This window comes from Salmo salar, chromosome 17 (assembly GCF_965601325.2).
Source record: "Salmo salar chromosome 17, fSalSal1, whole genome shotgun sequence".
Classification (NCBI taxonomy): domain Eukaryota; kingdom Metazoa; phylum Chordata; class Actinopteri; order Salmoniformes; family Salmonidae; genus Salmo; species Salmo salar.
The window spans coordinates 38,730,001-38,744,931 of NC_138307.1; the positions used below are offsets into that span (position 1 = coordinate 38,730,001).

The 14,931-nt window shown below is 52.3% G+C and overlaps 1 protein-coding gene across 1 annotated transcript in view; it reads left to right on the plus strand.

Annotated features, from left to right (window-relative positions):
- The window catches only part of LOC106593158 (uncharacterized), a 125,092-nt gene extending 120,711 nt beyond the window's left edge, over positions 1-4,381 (plus strand). Inside the window, 2 exon segments of the mRNA XM_082963315.1 lie at positions 2,055-2,201; positions 3,213-4,381. Coding sequence (XP_082819441.1) covers positions 2,055-2,201; positions 3,213-3,365 — 300 coding nt within the window. The 3' untranslated portion in view covers positions 3,366-4,381.
- Positions 4,382-14,931: the final 10,550 nt, after the last annotated feature.

Consider the following 14,931-nt stretch of genomic DNA (forward strand, 5'->3'; position numbering starts at 1 on the left):
TATACAATACTAACCCTACAGCACCGACAGACCAGATGGTTCCTAGTGGACCAGGGTTACAGGCCCGTTACTATACAATACTAACCCTACAGCACCGACAGACCAGATGGTTCCTAGTGGACCAGGGTTCCAGGCCCGTTACTATACAATACTAACCCTACAGCACCGACAGACCAGATGGTTCCTAGTGGACCAGGGTTACAGGTCCGTTACTATACAATACTAACCCTACAGCACCGACAGACCAGATGGTTCCTAGTGGACCAGGGTTACAGGCCCGTTACTATACAATACTAACCCTACAGCACCGAGAGGTTCCTAGTGGACCAGGGTTACAGGCCCGTTACTATACAATACTAACCCTACAGCACCGAGAGACCAGATGGTTCCTAGTGGACCAGGGTTACAGGTCCGTTACTATACAATACTAACCCTACAGCACCGACAGACCAGATGGTTCCTAGTGGACCAGGGTTACAGGTCCGTTGCTATACAATACTAACCTAAACAGTGTTTCCCCTATATTACTTTAGCAGTGGCGGGGTGTTTGGGACAAAAAAATAATATTTTTAGACAGTTTTGCTGGAGACATTCTTTTAAAGGGATAGTGGGAGATTTTGGCTGTTAACCCCAAAAGTTCGAGGCCGCGGGGATGGTACAGTCCATCACTCTAAACCTTTTTTAATAATGAAATTGTATATGGTTATATTATGTATATAAAAAAAAAAAATGATGGTGCAAAACTGAGAAATGGAATATAATTTTATAAGAAAGGGTCTTTCTCCCACGTTGGATACAGTCGCCGTCCGTTCTGAAACATCATCTTCAGGGCACCGTCCCCCATGTTACCATGCGCATAAAGCTAAATGAACATGTTGAGATCGGGAACGAGGAGGAGGAGGAGGAGGCGGCAGAGATGAAGAAACAGCCTTATTGTCTGAGAAAAGTGAGGCAAGGAAACCCCGAAATGTTTAATTAGGTCTATAATTATCAGCCTTAACGGTTAAATGCGGCTGGTTTTATAAATCATCCATATATATCTACAGCAATAGGACGGATCCTGCTTCTGTTGCCTGTTTGAGTGTTTCTTTAATAGACTACTGATTCCGTGCAGTGTTATTTTTTTATATCCAAGGGGTACTGTACTGTGATGGCCTCTGCATTGGGGGTTGGGGAGGCTGTGAAACCCTTACTGCCGTTGTCGCGCTCAAGAGTTTTCACACATCTGACTTCACACTTCAGTGCTAATTGAAGGTGCTGTTCAGTAGCCTTATTTACTTAGCTTTTATATAACAACATTTACCAAGAGATGAATATTTAACAATTTCCGGGTTCTGCTGTGTTTCCTTCTGCAGGTTTTTGTTTGTAAGAATCCATTCAGTTAATTTTGTCCAAAATCAAGGTTTCAGGTATTGTATTTTTGATTTGGTTTGATTGTTTTGATGTAGAGGGTAGTATCCTGTATAAGTCCTTGTGTAAATAAAAAAAATAAAAATAAAATGTTTATTTACATTTATCCAATTATAAATATATTTTTGGGCAGAAGAACTCAGGGAGCCCATGGTCTCTCTGTCCCCCCCCCCTCTTCTCTGCGCCCCCCCCCCCCACAACCCTGCTCTCGGTCCGGATCACATGTAAACGGCAGATACTGAATGACCTATGGAGCTCTGAGTTTCCAGAATGTACTTTCAAGGACAAAGTATTTTTAATTTGACCTGATCACAGAGTTGGGGGAAGAGTGCTCTAGTTTGCTCCGGCTCAAATTAAGCACTGATCTAATCTCTGTCCTTCCCCCTCTCTCTCTCTCTCTCTGTCCTCCTCCTCTCTCTCTTCCTCCTCCCTAATCTCCCCCTCTCTCTCTGTCCTCCTCCTCCTCTCTCCTCCTCCTCCTCTCTCCTCCTCCTCCTCCTTCTCTCTCCTCCTCCTCTCTCCTCCTCCTCCTCCTCCTCCTCTCTCCTCCTCCTCCTCCTCTCTCCTCCTCCTCCTCTCTCTCCTCCTCTCTCCTCCTCCTCCTCCTCCTCCTCTCTCTCTCTCTCTCTCCTCCTCTCCACCAGGTCATCACTAAAATGGCGGGTATGGAGGAGGATAATGTGATGTTCTCCTCCAGAGAGGAGCAGTACCAGCTGCTCCAGAAGGTTCTGGCTGCTACAGACCTCGACGCAGAGGAGGAGGTGGTCATCGGAGAGAATGGACGGCCAATGGTATGCACGCCTCTTACCAATCAATCAATCAATCAATCAATCAATCAATGAAATGTGGACATTGGTCTAGTTATGTCTAGTTATGAAGTCAGGGATTTAAAAACCTTACTTACTGTCAGACAGTTATGAATCTATTACCATTTGGCAATAAACTCTCTCTCTCTCCTCCAGTTCTATATTATAAACTCTCTCTCTCTCTCCCTTCAGATCTTTCTTATAAACTCTCTCTCTCCCTCCAGATCTATATTATAAACTCTCTCTCTCTCCTCCAGATCTATATTATAAACTCTCTCTCTCTCTCTCTCTCTCTCTCTCTCCCCTCCAGTTCTATATTATAAACTCTCTCTCTCCCTCCAGATCTATATTATAAACTCTCTCTCTCTCCAGATATATATTATAAACTCTCTCTCTCTCTCCCTCCAGTTCTATATTATAAACTCTCTCTCTCTCTCTCCAGATCTATATTATAAACTCTCTCTCTCTCTCCAGATCTATATTATAAACTCTCTCTCTCTCTCTCCCTCCAGTTCTATATTATAAACTCTCTCTCCTCCAGTTCTATATTATAAACTCTCTCTCTCTCTCTCCAGATCTATATTATAAACTCTCTCTCTCTCTCTCTCCCTCCAGTTCTGTATTATAAACTCTCTCTCTCTCTCCCTCCAGTTCTATATTATAAACTCTCTCTCTCTCTCCAGATCTATATTATAAACTCTCTCTCTCTCTCCAGATCTATATTATAAACTCTCTCTCTCTCTCTCCAGATCTATATTATAAACTCTCTCTCTCTCTCTCCCTCCAGTTCTATATTATAAACTCTCTCTCCTCCAGTTCTATATTATAAACTCTCTCTCTCTCTCTCCAGATCTATATTATAAACTCTCTCTCTCTCTCCCTCCAGTTCTGTATTATAAACTCTCTCTCTCTCTCTCCCTCCAGTTCTATATTATAAACTCTCTCTCTCTCTCCTCCAGTTCTATATTATAAACTCTCTCTCTCTCTCCCCTTCAGTTCCAGCGGAGGCCTGGTACCATGAGCTCCATGTCTGGGGCTGATGACTCTGTCTACATGGAGTATCGTTCTAGAGGCAGCAGGACCCACATGGGCAACAACATCCACCCGCTCTTCAAACGCTTCAGGAAGGGCCGTAGGGCCCTGCTCTAATCCGCTGCACTATATAAGGAATGAGGTGTTACTGTGGGATGCAGCCAGACCGAGGGCCAGGCGAGAGGTAGCCGTTATGGGCCCTGGGAGGACGTAGCCGTTATGGGCCCTGGGAGGACGTAGCCGTTATGGGCCCTGGGAGGACATAGCCGTTATGGGCCCTGGGAGGATGTAGCCGTTATGGGCCCTGGGAGGATGTAATGTTCTCTGTGTGTTTCTGGGCCCTGGGAGGACGTAATGTTCTCTGTGTGTTTCTGGGCCCTGGGAGGACGTAATGTTCTCTGTGTGTTTCTGGGCCCTGGGAGGACGTAATGTTCTCTGTGTGTTTCTGGGCCCTGGGAGGACGTAATGTTCTCTGTGTGTTTCTGGGCCCTGGGAGGACGTAATGTTCTCTGTGTGTTTCTGGGCCCTGGGAGGACGTAATGTTCTCTGTGTGTTTCTGGGCCCTGGGAGGACGTAATGTTCTCTGTGTGTTTCTGGGCCCTGGGAGGACGTAATGTTCTCTGTGTGTTTCTGGGCCCTGGGAGGACGTAATGTTCTCTGTGTGTTTCTGGGCCCTGGGAGGACGTAATGTTCTCTGTGTGTTTCTGGGCCCTGGGAGGACGTAATGTTCTCTGTGTGTTTCTGGGCCCTGGGAGGACGTAATGTTCTCTGTGTGTTTCAAGGTCCTGGGAGGACGTAATGTTCTCTGTGTGTTTCTGGGCCCTGGGAGGACGTAATGTTCTCTGTGTGTTTCTGGGCCCTGGGAGGACGTAATGTTCTCTGTGTGTTTCTGGGCCCTGGGAGGACGTAATGTTCTCTGTGTGTTTCTGGGCCCTGGGAGGACGTAATGTTCTCTGTGTGTTTCAGACAGAACACGGTTCTGTATCGCCACCAGAACCTCAGTCGGCTTTAGGGTTTTTAGGTATCCAGAGATGGATACTAAATGTTTTATCTTTCTCGTCATATTTCATTAATAATAATGTGTTTTTGTCATGACGTTGTAATGTGTTTAAATAAAACAGGAATTTTTGGGATTCATTTGTATGTTTTTGGTTTCTTCTCCCAGAATCAGTTTGTCAACCAAGTGTGATCCAAACGCTGTCACTCCTCTACCTCCCCTCTACCCTCCCTCCCTCTACCCTCCCTCTACCCCTCCTCTACCCTCCCTCTACCCCTCCCTCTACCCTCCCTCTACCCCTCCTCTACCCTCCCTCTACCCTCCCTCTACCCTCCCTCTACCTTCCCTCTACCCTCCCTCTACCTTCCCTCTACCCTCCCTCTACCCTCCCTCTACCTTCCCTCTACCCTCCCTCTACCCTCCCTCTACCCTCCCTCTACCTCCCTCTACCTCCCTCTACCCTCCCCTCTACCCTCCCTCCCTCTACCCCTCCCTCTACCCTCCCCTCTACCCTCCCTCTACCCCCCTCTACCCTCCCTCTACCCTCCCCTACCCCTCCCTCTACCCTCCCTCTACCCTCCCTCTACCTCCCTCTACCCTCCCTCTACCCTCCCTCTACCCTCCCTCTACCCTCCCTCTACCCTCCCTCTACCCTCCCTCTACCCTCCCCCTCTACCCTCCCTCTCCCTTCCTCTACCCTCCCTCTACCCCTCCCCTCTACCCTCCCTCTACCTCCCTCTACCCTCCCTCTACCCTCCCTCTACCCTCCCTCTACCCTCCCTCTACCCTCCCTCTACCCTCCCTCTACCCTCCCTCTACCCTCCCTCTACCCTCCCTCTACCCTCCCTCTACCCTCCCTCTACCCTCCCTCTACCCTCCCTCTACCCTCCCTCTACCCTCCCTCTACCCTCCCTCTACCCTCCCTCTACCCTCCTCTACCCTCCCTCTACCTTCCCTCTACCCTCCCTCTACCTTCCCTCTACCCTTCCCTCTACCCTCCCTCTACCCTCCCTCTACCCTCCCTCTACCTTCCCTCTACCCTCCCTCTACCCCTCCCTCTACCCTCCCTCTACCCTCCCTCTACCCTCCCTCTACCCTCCCTCTACCCTCCCTCTACCCTCCCTCTACCCTCCCTCTACCCTCCCTCTACCCTCCCTCTACCCTCCCTCTACCTTCCCTCTACCCTCCCCTCTACCCTCCCTCTACCCTTCCCTCTACCCTCCCTCTACCCTCCCTCTACCCTCCCTCTACCCTCCCTCTACCCTCCCTCTACCCTCCCTCTACCCTCCCTCTACCCTCCCTCTACCCTCCCTCTACCCTCCCTCTACCCTCCCTCTACCCTCCCTCTACCCTCCCTCTACCCTCCCTCTACCTCCCTCTACCCTCCCTCTACCCTCCCCTCTACCCTCCCTCTACCCTCCCTCTACCCTCCTCTACCCTCCCTCTACCCTCCCTCTACCCTCCCTCTACCCTTCCCTCTACCCTCCCTCTACCCTCCCTCTACCCTCCCTCTACCCTCCCTCTACCCTCCCTCTACCCTCCTCTACCCTCCCTCTACCCTCCCTCTACCCCTCCCTCTACCCCTCCTCTACCCTCCCTCTACCCTCCCTCTACCCTCCCTCTACCCTCCCTCTACCCTCCCTCTACCCCTCCCTCTACCCTCCCTCTACCCCCCTCTACCCTCCTACCCTCCCTCTACCCTCCCTCTACCCTCCCTCTACCCTCCCTCTACCCTCCCTCTACCCTCCCTCTACCCTCCCTCTACCCTCCCTCTACCTCCCTCTACCCTCCCTCTACCCTCCCTCTACCCTCCCTCTACCCTCCCTCTACCCTCCCTCTACCCTCCCTCTACCCTCCCTCTACCCTCCCTCTACCCTCCCTCTACCCTCCCTCTACCCTCCCTCTACCCTCCCTCTACCCTCCCTCTACCCTCCCTCTACCCTCCTCTACCCTCCCTCTACCCTCCCTCTACCCTCCCTCTACCCTCCCTCTACCCTCCCTCTACCCTCCCTCTACCCTCCCTCTACCCTCCCTCTACCCTCCCTCTACCCTCCCTCTACCCTCCCTCTACCCTCCCTCTACCCTCCCTCTACCCTCCCTCTACCCTCCCTCTACCCTCCCTCTACCCTCCCTCTACCCTCCCTCTACCCTCCCTCTACCTTCCCTCTACCCTCCCTCTACCCTCCCTCTACCCTCCCTCTACCCTCCCTCTACCCTCCCTCTACCCTCCCTCTACCCTCCCTCTACCCTCCCTCTACCCTCCCTCTACCTCCCTCTACCCTCCCTCTACCCTCCCTCTACCCTCCCTCTACCCTCCCTCTACCCTCCTCTACCCTCCTCTACCCTCCCTCTACCTCCCTCTACCCCCTCCCCTCTACCCTCCCTCTACCCTCCCTCTACCTTCCCTCTACCCTCCCCCTCCCTCTACCTCCCCTCTACCCTCCCTCTACCCTCCCTCTACCCTCCTCTACCTTCCCTCTACCCTCCCTCTACCCTCCCTCTACCCTCCCTCTACCCCTCCCTCTACCCCCCTCTACCCTCCCTCTACCCTCCCTCTACCCCCCCCCCTCTACCCTCCCTCTACCCTCCCTCTACCTTCCCTCTACCCTCCCTCTACCCTCCCTCTACCCTCCCCCTCCCTCTACCTCCCCTCTACCCTCCCTCTACCCTTCCCTCTACCCCTCCCTCTACCCTCCCCCTACCCTCCCCCTACCCTCCCTCTACCTTCCCTCTACCCTCCCCCTCCCTCTACCCTCCCTCTACCCTCCCTCGACCATCCCTCTACCCTCCCTCTACCCTCCCTCTACCCTCCCTCTACCCTCCCTCTACCCTCCCTCTACCCTCCCTCTACCCTCCCTCTACCCTCCCTCTACCCCTCCCTCTACCCTCCCTCTACCCTCCCCTCTACCCTCCCTCTACCCTCCCTCTACCCTTCCCTCTACCCTCCCTCTACCCTCCCTCCCTCTACCCTCCCTCTACCCTCCCTCTACCCTCCCTCTACCCTCCCTCTACCCTCCCTCTACCCCTCCCTCTACCCTCCCTCTACCCTCCCTCTACCCTCCCTCTACCCTCCCTCTACCCTCCCTCTACCCTCCCTCTACCCTCCCTCTACCCTCCCTCTACCCTCCCTCTACCTTCCCTCTACCCTCCCTCTACCCTCCCTCTACCCTCCCTCCTCCCTCTCCCTCTACCCTCCCTCTACCCTCCCTCTACCCTCCCTCTACCCTCCCCTCTACCCTCCCTCTACCCTCCCTCTACCCTCCCCTCCCTCTACCCTCCCCCCCCTCTACCCTCCCTCTACCCTCCCTCTACCCTCCCTCTACCCTCCCTCTACCTCCCCTCTACCCTCCCTCTACCCTCCCTCTACCCTCCCTCTACCCTCCCTCTACCCTCCCTCTACCCTCCCTCTACCCTCCCTCTACCCTCCCTCTACCCTCCCTCTACCCTCCCTCTACCCTCCCTCTACCCCCCTCTACCCTCCCTCTACCCTCCTCTACCCTCCCTCTACCCTCCCTCTACCTTCCCTCTACCCTCCCCTCTACCCTCCCTCTACCCTCCCTCTACCCTCCCTCTACCCTCCCCTCTACCCTCCCTCTACCCTCCTCTACCCTCCCTCTACCCTCCCTCTACCCTCCCTCCCCCCTCTACCCTCCCCTCTACCCTCCCTCTACCCTCCCTCTACCCTCCCTCTACCCTCCCTCTACCCTCCCTCTACCCTCCCTCTACCCTCCCTCTACCCTCCCTCTACCCTCCTCTACCCTCCCTCTACCCTCCCTCTACCCTCCCTCTACCCTCCCTCTACCCTCCCCTCCCTCCCCCCCTCCCTCTACCCTCCCTCTACCCTCCCTCTACCCTCCCTCTACCCTCCCCTCTACCCTCCCTCTACCCTCCCCCTCCCTCTACCCTCCTCCCTCCTCTACCCTCCCTCTACCCTCCCTCTACCCTCCCTCTACCCTCCCTCTACCCTCCCCTCCCTCTACCCTCCCTCTACCCTCCCCTCCCTCTACCCTCCTCTACCCTCCCTCTCCCTCCCTCTACCCTCCCTCTACCCTCCCTCTACCCTCCCCTCTACCCTCCCTCTACCCTCCCCCTCCCTCTACCCTCCTCTACCCTCCCTCTACCCTCCCTCTACCCTCCCTCTACCTCCCTCTACCCTCCCTCCCTCTACCCTCCCTCTACCCTCCCCTCCCTCTACCCTCCCTCTACCCTCCCCTCCCTCACCCTCCCTCTACCCTCCCTCTACCCTCCCTCTACCCTCCCTCTACCCTCCCTACCCTCCCTCTACCCTCCCTCTACCCTCCCCACCCTCCCTCTACCCTCCCTCTACCCTCCCTCCCTCTACCCTCCCCTCTACCCTCTCCCTCTACCCTCCCTCTACCCTCCCTCTACCCTCCCTACCCTCCCTCTCCCCCTCCCTCACCCTCCCTCTACCCTCCCCCTCCCTCTACCCTCCCTCTACCCTCCCTCTACCCTCCCTCTACCTCCCTCTACCCCCCCTCCCTCTACCCTCCCTCTACCTCCCTCTACCCTCCCTCTACCCTCCCTCTACCCTCCCTCTACCCTCCCCTCTACCCTTCCCTACCCTTTTTTTTTTTTTTTTTTTTTTTTTTTTTTTTTTTTTTTTTTTTTTTTTTTTTTTTTTTTTTTTTTTTTTTTTTTTTTTTTTTTTTTTTTTTTTTTTTTTTTTTTTTTTTTTTTTTTTTTTTTTTTTTTTTTTTTTTTTTTTTTTTTTTTTTTTTTTTTTTTTTTTTTTTTTTTTTTTTTTTTTTTTTTTTTTTTTTTTTTTTTTTTTTTTTTTTTTTTTTATTTTTTTTTTTTTTTTTTTTTTTTTTTTTTTTTTTTTTTTTTTTTTTTTTTTTTTTTTTTTTTTTTTTTTTTTTTTTTTTTTTTTTTTTTTTTTTTTTTTTTTTTTTTTTTTTTTTTTTTTTTTTTTTTTTTTTTTTTTTTTTTTTTTTTTTTTTTTTTTTTTTTTTTTTTTTTTTTTTTTTTTTTTTTTTTTTTTTTTTTTTTTTTTTTTTTTTTTTTTTTTTTTTTTTTTTTTTTTTTTTTTTTTTTTTTTTTTTTTTTTTTTTTTTTTTTTTTTTTTTTTTTTTTTTTTTTTTTTTTTTTTTTTTTTTTTTTTTTTTTTTTTTTTTTTTTTTTTTTTTTTTTTTTTTTTTTTTTTTTTTTTTTTTTTTTTTTTTTTTTTTTTTTTTTTTTTTTTTTTTTTTTTTTTGTTTTTTTTTTTTTTTTTTTTTTTTTTTTTTTTTTTTTTTTTTTTTTTTTTTTTTTTTTTTTTTTTTTTTTTTTTTTTTTTTTTTTTTTTTTTTTTTTTTTTTTTTTTTTTTTTTTTTTTTTTTTTTTTTTTTTTTTTTTTTTTTTTTTTTTTTTTTTTTTTTTTTTTTTTTTTTTTTTTTTTTTTTTTTTTTTTTTTTTTTTTTTTTTTTTTTTTTTTTTTTTTTTTTTTTTTTTTTTTTTTTTTTTTTTTTTTTTTTTTTTTTTTTTTTTTTTTTTTTTTTTTTTTTTTTTTTTTTTTTTTTTTTTTTTTTTTTTTTTTTTTTTTTTTTTTTTTTTTTTCCCTCTACCCTCCCCTCTACCCTCCCTCTACCCTCCCTCTCCCCTCCCTCTACCTCCCCCTCCCTCTACCCTCCCCCTACCCTCCCTCTACCCTCCCCTCCCTCTACCCTCCCTCTACCCTCCCCTCCCTCTACCTCCCTCTACCCTCCCCTCTACCCGCCCTCTACCCTCCCCCTCCCTCTACCCTCCCTCTACCCCTCCCTCTACCCTCCCCCTCCCTCTACCGCCCCTCTACCCTCCCCCTACCCTCCCTCTACCCTCCCTCTACCTCTACCCTCCCCCTCCCTCTACCCTCCCCTCTACCTTCCCTCTACCCTCCCTCTACCCTCCCCTCTACCCTCCCTCCCCCTCCCTCTACCCTCCCCCTACCCTCCCCTCCCTCTACCCTCCCTCTACCCTCCCTCTACCCTCCCCCTCCCTCTACCCTCCCCTCTACCCTCCCCTCCCTCTACCCTCCCTCTACCCTCCCCTCCCTCTACCCTGCCCTCTACCCTCCCCCTCCCTCTACCCTCCCTCTACCCTCCCTCTACCCTCCCCCTCCCCCTCCCTCTACCCTCCCTCTACCCTCCCCCTCCTCTACCCTCCCCCTCCCTCTACCCTCCCTCTACCCTCCCTCTACCCTCCCTCTACCCTCCCTCTCCCCTCCCTCTACCCTCCCTCCTACCCTCCCTCTACCCTCCCTCTACCCTCCCCTCCCTCTACCCTCCTCTACCCTCCCTCTACCCTCCCCCTCCTCTACCCTCCCTCTACCCTCCCTCTACCCTCCCTCTACCCTCCCTCTACCCTTCCCCTCTACCCTCCCCCTCCCTCTACCCTCCCTCTACCCTCCCTCTACCCTCCCCTCCCCTCTACCCTCCCTCTACCCTCCCTCTACCCTCCCTCTACCCTCCCTCTACCCTCCCTCTACCCCTCTACCTCCCTCTACCCTCCCTCTACCCTCCCTCTACCCTCCCTCTACCCTCCCTCTACCCTCCCTCCTCTACCCTCCCTCCTACCCTCCCTCTACCCTCCCTCTACCTCCCCTCTACCCTCCCTCTACCCTCCCCCTCCCTCTACCCTCCCTCTACCCCTCCCTCTACCCTCCCTCTACCCCTCCCTCTACCCTCCCTCTACCCTCCCTCTACCTCCCTCTACCCCCCCTCTACCCTCCCTCTACCCCTCCTCTACCTCCCTCTACCCTCCCTCTACCCTCCCCTCTACCCCTCCCTCTACCCTCCCTCTACCCTCCCTCTACCCTCCCTCCCCTCTACCCTCCCTCTACCCTCCCCCTCCCTCTACCCTCCCTCTACCCTCCCTCTACCCTCCCTCTACCCCTCCCTCTACCCTCCCTCTACCCTCCCTCTACCCTCCCTCTACCCCTCCCTCTACCCCTCCCTCTACCCTCCCTCTACCCTCCCTCCCTCTACCCTCCCCCTCCCTCACCCTCCCTCTACCCTCCCTCTACCCTCCCTCTACCCCTCCCTCTACCCTCCCCCTCCCTCTACCCTCCCTCTCCCCTCCCTCTACCCTACCCTCTACCCTCTCCCCTCTCCTCTACCCTCCCTCTCCCCTCCCTCTACCCCTCCCTCCCCCTCCCTCTACCCTCCCCCTCCCTCTACCCTCCCTCTACCCCTCCCTCTACCCCTCCCTCTACCCTCCCTCTACCCCTCCTCTACCCCTCCCTCTACCCCTCCCTCTACCCTCCCCTCTACCCTCCCTCCCTTCCCTCCCCCTCCCTCTACCTCTCCCTCTACCCTCCCCTCTACCCTCCCTCTACCCCTCCTCTACCCTCCCTCTACCCTCCCTCTACCCTCCCTCTCCCTCCCTCTACCTTCCCTCTACCCTCCCCTCCCTCTACCCTCCCTCCCTCTCCCTCTACCCTCCCCTCTACCTTCCCTCTACCCTCCCTCTACCCTCCCTCTACCCTCCCTCTACCCCTCCTCTACCCTCCCTCTACCCTCCCTCTACCCTCCCTCTACCTTCCCTCTGACCCTCCCTCTACCCGCCCTCTACCCGCCTCGACCCTCCCTCGACCCTCCCTCCCTCTACCCGCCCCTCTACCTTCCCTCTAGCCCTCCCTCTACCCGCCCTCTACCCGCCCTCTACCTTCCCTCGCTTTTCCCCAGTGTGGTTGAATGAGGTGAGGTCCGTGGAAAATTAGCCAGCCTTTGCCTTGATGACAGCTTTGCACACTCTTGGCATTCTCTCAACCAGCTTCATGAGGTAGTCACCCTCCCTCTACCTTCCCCCTACCCTCCCCCCCTAACCTCCCTCTACCCTCCCTCTACCCTCCTCTACCTTCCCTCTACCCTCCCTCTACCCTCCCCCCTCCCTCTACCCTCCCTCTACCCTCCCTCTACCCTCCCTCTACCCTCCCCCTCCTCCCTCTACCCTCCCTCTACCCTCCCTCTACCCTCCCTCTACCCCTCCCTCTACCCTCCCCTCTACCCTCCCTCTACCCTCCCTACCTCTCCCTCCCTCTACCCTCCTCTACCCTCCCCCTCCCTCCCTCTACCCTCCCCTCTACCCTCCCCTCTACCCTCCCCTCTACCCTCCCTCCCTCTACCCTCCCCTCTACCTTCCCTCTACCCTCCCTCTACCCTCCCTCTACCTTCCCTCTACCCTCCCTCTACCCTCCCCCTCCCTCTACCTTCCCTCTACCCTCCCTCTACCTTCCCTCTACCCTCCCTCTACCCTCCCCCTCCCTCTACCTTCCCTCTACCCTCCCTCTACCCCTCCCTCTACCTTCCCTCTACCCTCCCTCTACCCTCCCCCTCCCTCTACCCTCCCTCTACCCTCCCTCTACCCTCCCTCTACCCTCCCTCTACCTTCCCTCTACCCTCCCTCTACCCTCCCTCTCTACCCTCCCCCTCCCTCTACCCTCCCTCTACCCTCCCTCTACCCTCCCTCTACCCTCCCTCTACCCTCCCCCTCCCAATCTCTCTCACAATATATTGTTATTATATTTCCTCTTTGTTAATCAGTTGATTTGTTAAGAGTGAAAACATGCGGTCCTGTCAGAGTTATTCCACTAGACCTAATAAAGTTAGAGTGTAATTGGTAGCTTTTCCCCAGTGTGGTTGAATGAGGTGAGGTCCGTGGACAGAAAGCTGCGTCCGTCATCAGCCTGTTGTTAAAGGGGAATCAGTGAAGCAGCGGGAGCAGCCAAACGTCCTCAGGTCACCCAGTTAACCTGGATCCTCTCCGTGAATCCAAATAGGATTGCAACAAATTAAATTAAATCCGTGTTTTAGTTGAGCTAATTACTTCATTAGGATCCACATTAGCTGTTAGCCATAGCAACATGTGCTCTTCCTCAGGTCAAAACAGGATGTCATGAGGAAAAAAAACCCAGGGGGGGATTTAGGGATAGTTCAAAGAGTTTTATGGACTCTCTAATCCTGTTTGAATCCAAGATGAAACTGGAGATGCTGTTTGAAAGTTTATTCCTCCATGTCCACGGGGATACAACAGGTGGAAAACAGTACAGTGGAAATTCAGAGCTCTTCCCTCAACAATAAAATAGAACGACAAGATAGAATCAAAATAACTAGGATGTTAAAGAAAACAAGAATGTAAATATATATACAGGTCAGTACCTTATTCAATGTCCAGGGGTCCTGGAGTGGTTGTATAGACGGGTCAGTACCTTATTCAATGTCCAGGGGTCCTGGAGTGGTTGTATAGACGGGTCAGTACCTTATTCAATGTCCAGGGGTCCTGGAGTGGTTGTATAGACGGGTCAGTACCTTATTCAATGTCCAGGGGTCCTGGAGTGGTTGTATAGACGGGTCAGTACCTTATTCAATGTCCAGGGGTCCTGGAGTGGTTGTATAGACGGGTCAGTACCTTATTCAATGTCCAGGGGTCCTGGAGTGGTTGTATAGACGGGTCAGTACCTTATTCAATGTCCAGGGGTCCTGGAGTGGTTGTATAGACGGGTCAGTACCTTATTCAATGTCCAGGGGTCCTGGAGTGGTTGTATAGACGGGTCAGTACCTTATTCAATGTCCAGAACACCTACTCATTCAAGGGTTTTTCTTTATTTTTTACTATTTTCTACATTGTAGAATAATAGTGAAGACATCAAAACTATGAAATAACACGTATGGAATCATGTAGTAACCAAAAAAGTGTTAAACAAATCAAAATATATTTTAGTTTTGAGATTCTTCAAATTAGCCAGCCTTTGCGTTGATGACAGCTTTGCACACTCTTGGCATTCTCTCAACCAGCTTCATGAGGTAGTCACCCTCCCTCTACCTTCCCTCTACCCTCCCCCTAACCTCCCTCTACCCTCCCTCTACCCTCCCTCTACCTTCCCTCTACCTTCCCTCTACCCTCCATCTACCCTTCCCTCTACCTTCCCTCTACCTTCCCTCTACCTTCCCTCTACCCTCCATCTACCCTTCCCTCTACCTTCCCTCTACCCTCCATCTACCCTTCCCTCTACCCTCCCCCTAACCTCCCTCTACCCTCCCTCTACCCTCCCTCTACCTTCCCTCTACCCTCCCCCTAACCTCCCTCTACCCTCCCTCTACCCTCCCTCTACCTTCCCTCTACCTTCCCTCTACCCTCCATCTACCCTTCCCTCTACCTTCCCTCTACCCTCCCTCTACCTTCCCTCTACCTTCCCTCTACCCTCCATCTACCCTTCCCTCTACCCTCCCTCTACCCTCCATCTACCCTTCCCTCTACCCTCCCTCTACCCTCCCTCTACCCCTCCCTCTACCCTCCCTCTACCCTCCCTCTACCCTCCCTCTACCTTCCCTCTAACCTCCCTCTACCCCTCCTCTACCTTCCCTCTACCTTCCCTCTACCCTCCCTCTACCCCTCCCTCTACCCTTCCTCTAACCTCCCTCTACCCTCCCTCTACCCTTCCTCTACCCTCCCTCTACCCTCCCTCCCTCTACCATCCCTCTACCCTCCCTCTACCCTCCCTCTAACCTCCCTCTCTACCCTCCCTCTACCCTCCCTCTACCCTTCCTCTACCTTCCCTCTACCCTCCCTCTACCCTTCCTCTACCTTCCCCCTACCCTCCCTCTACCCTTCCTCTACCCCTCCTCTACCCCTCCCTCTACCCTCCCTCTAACCCCCTCTACCCTCCCTCTACCCTCCCTCTACCCCCCTCTAGACAGAGAGCGAGAGAGA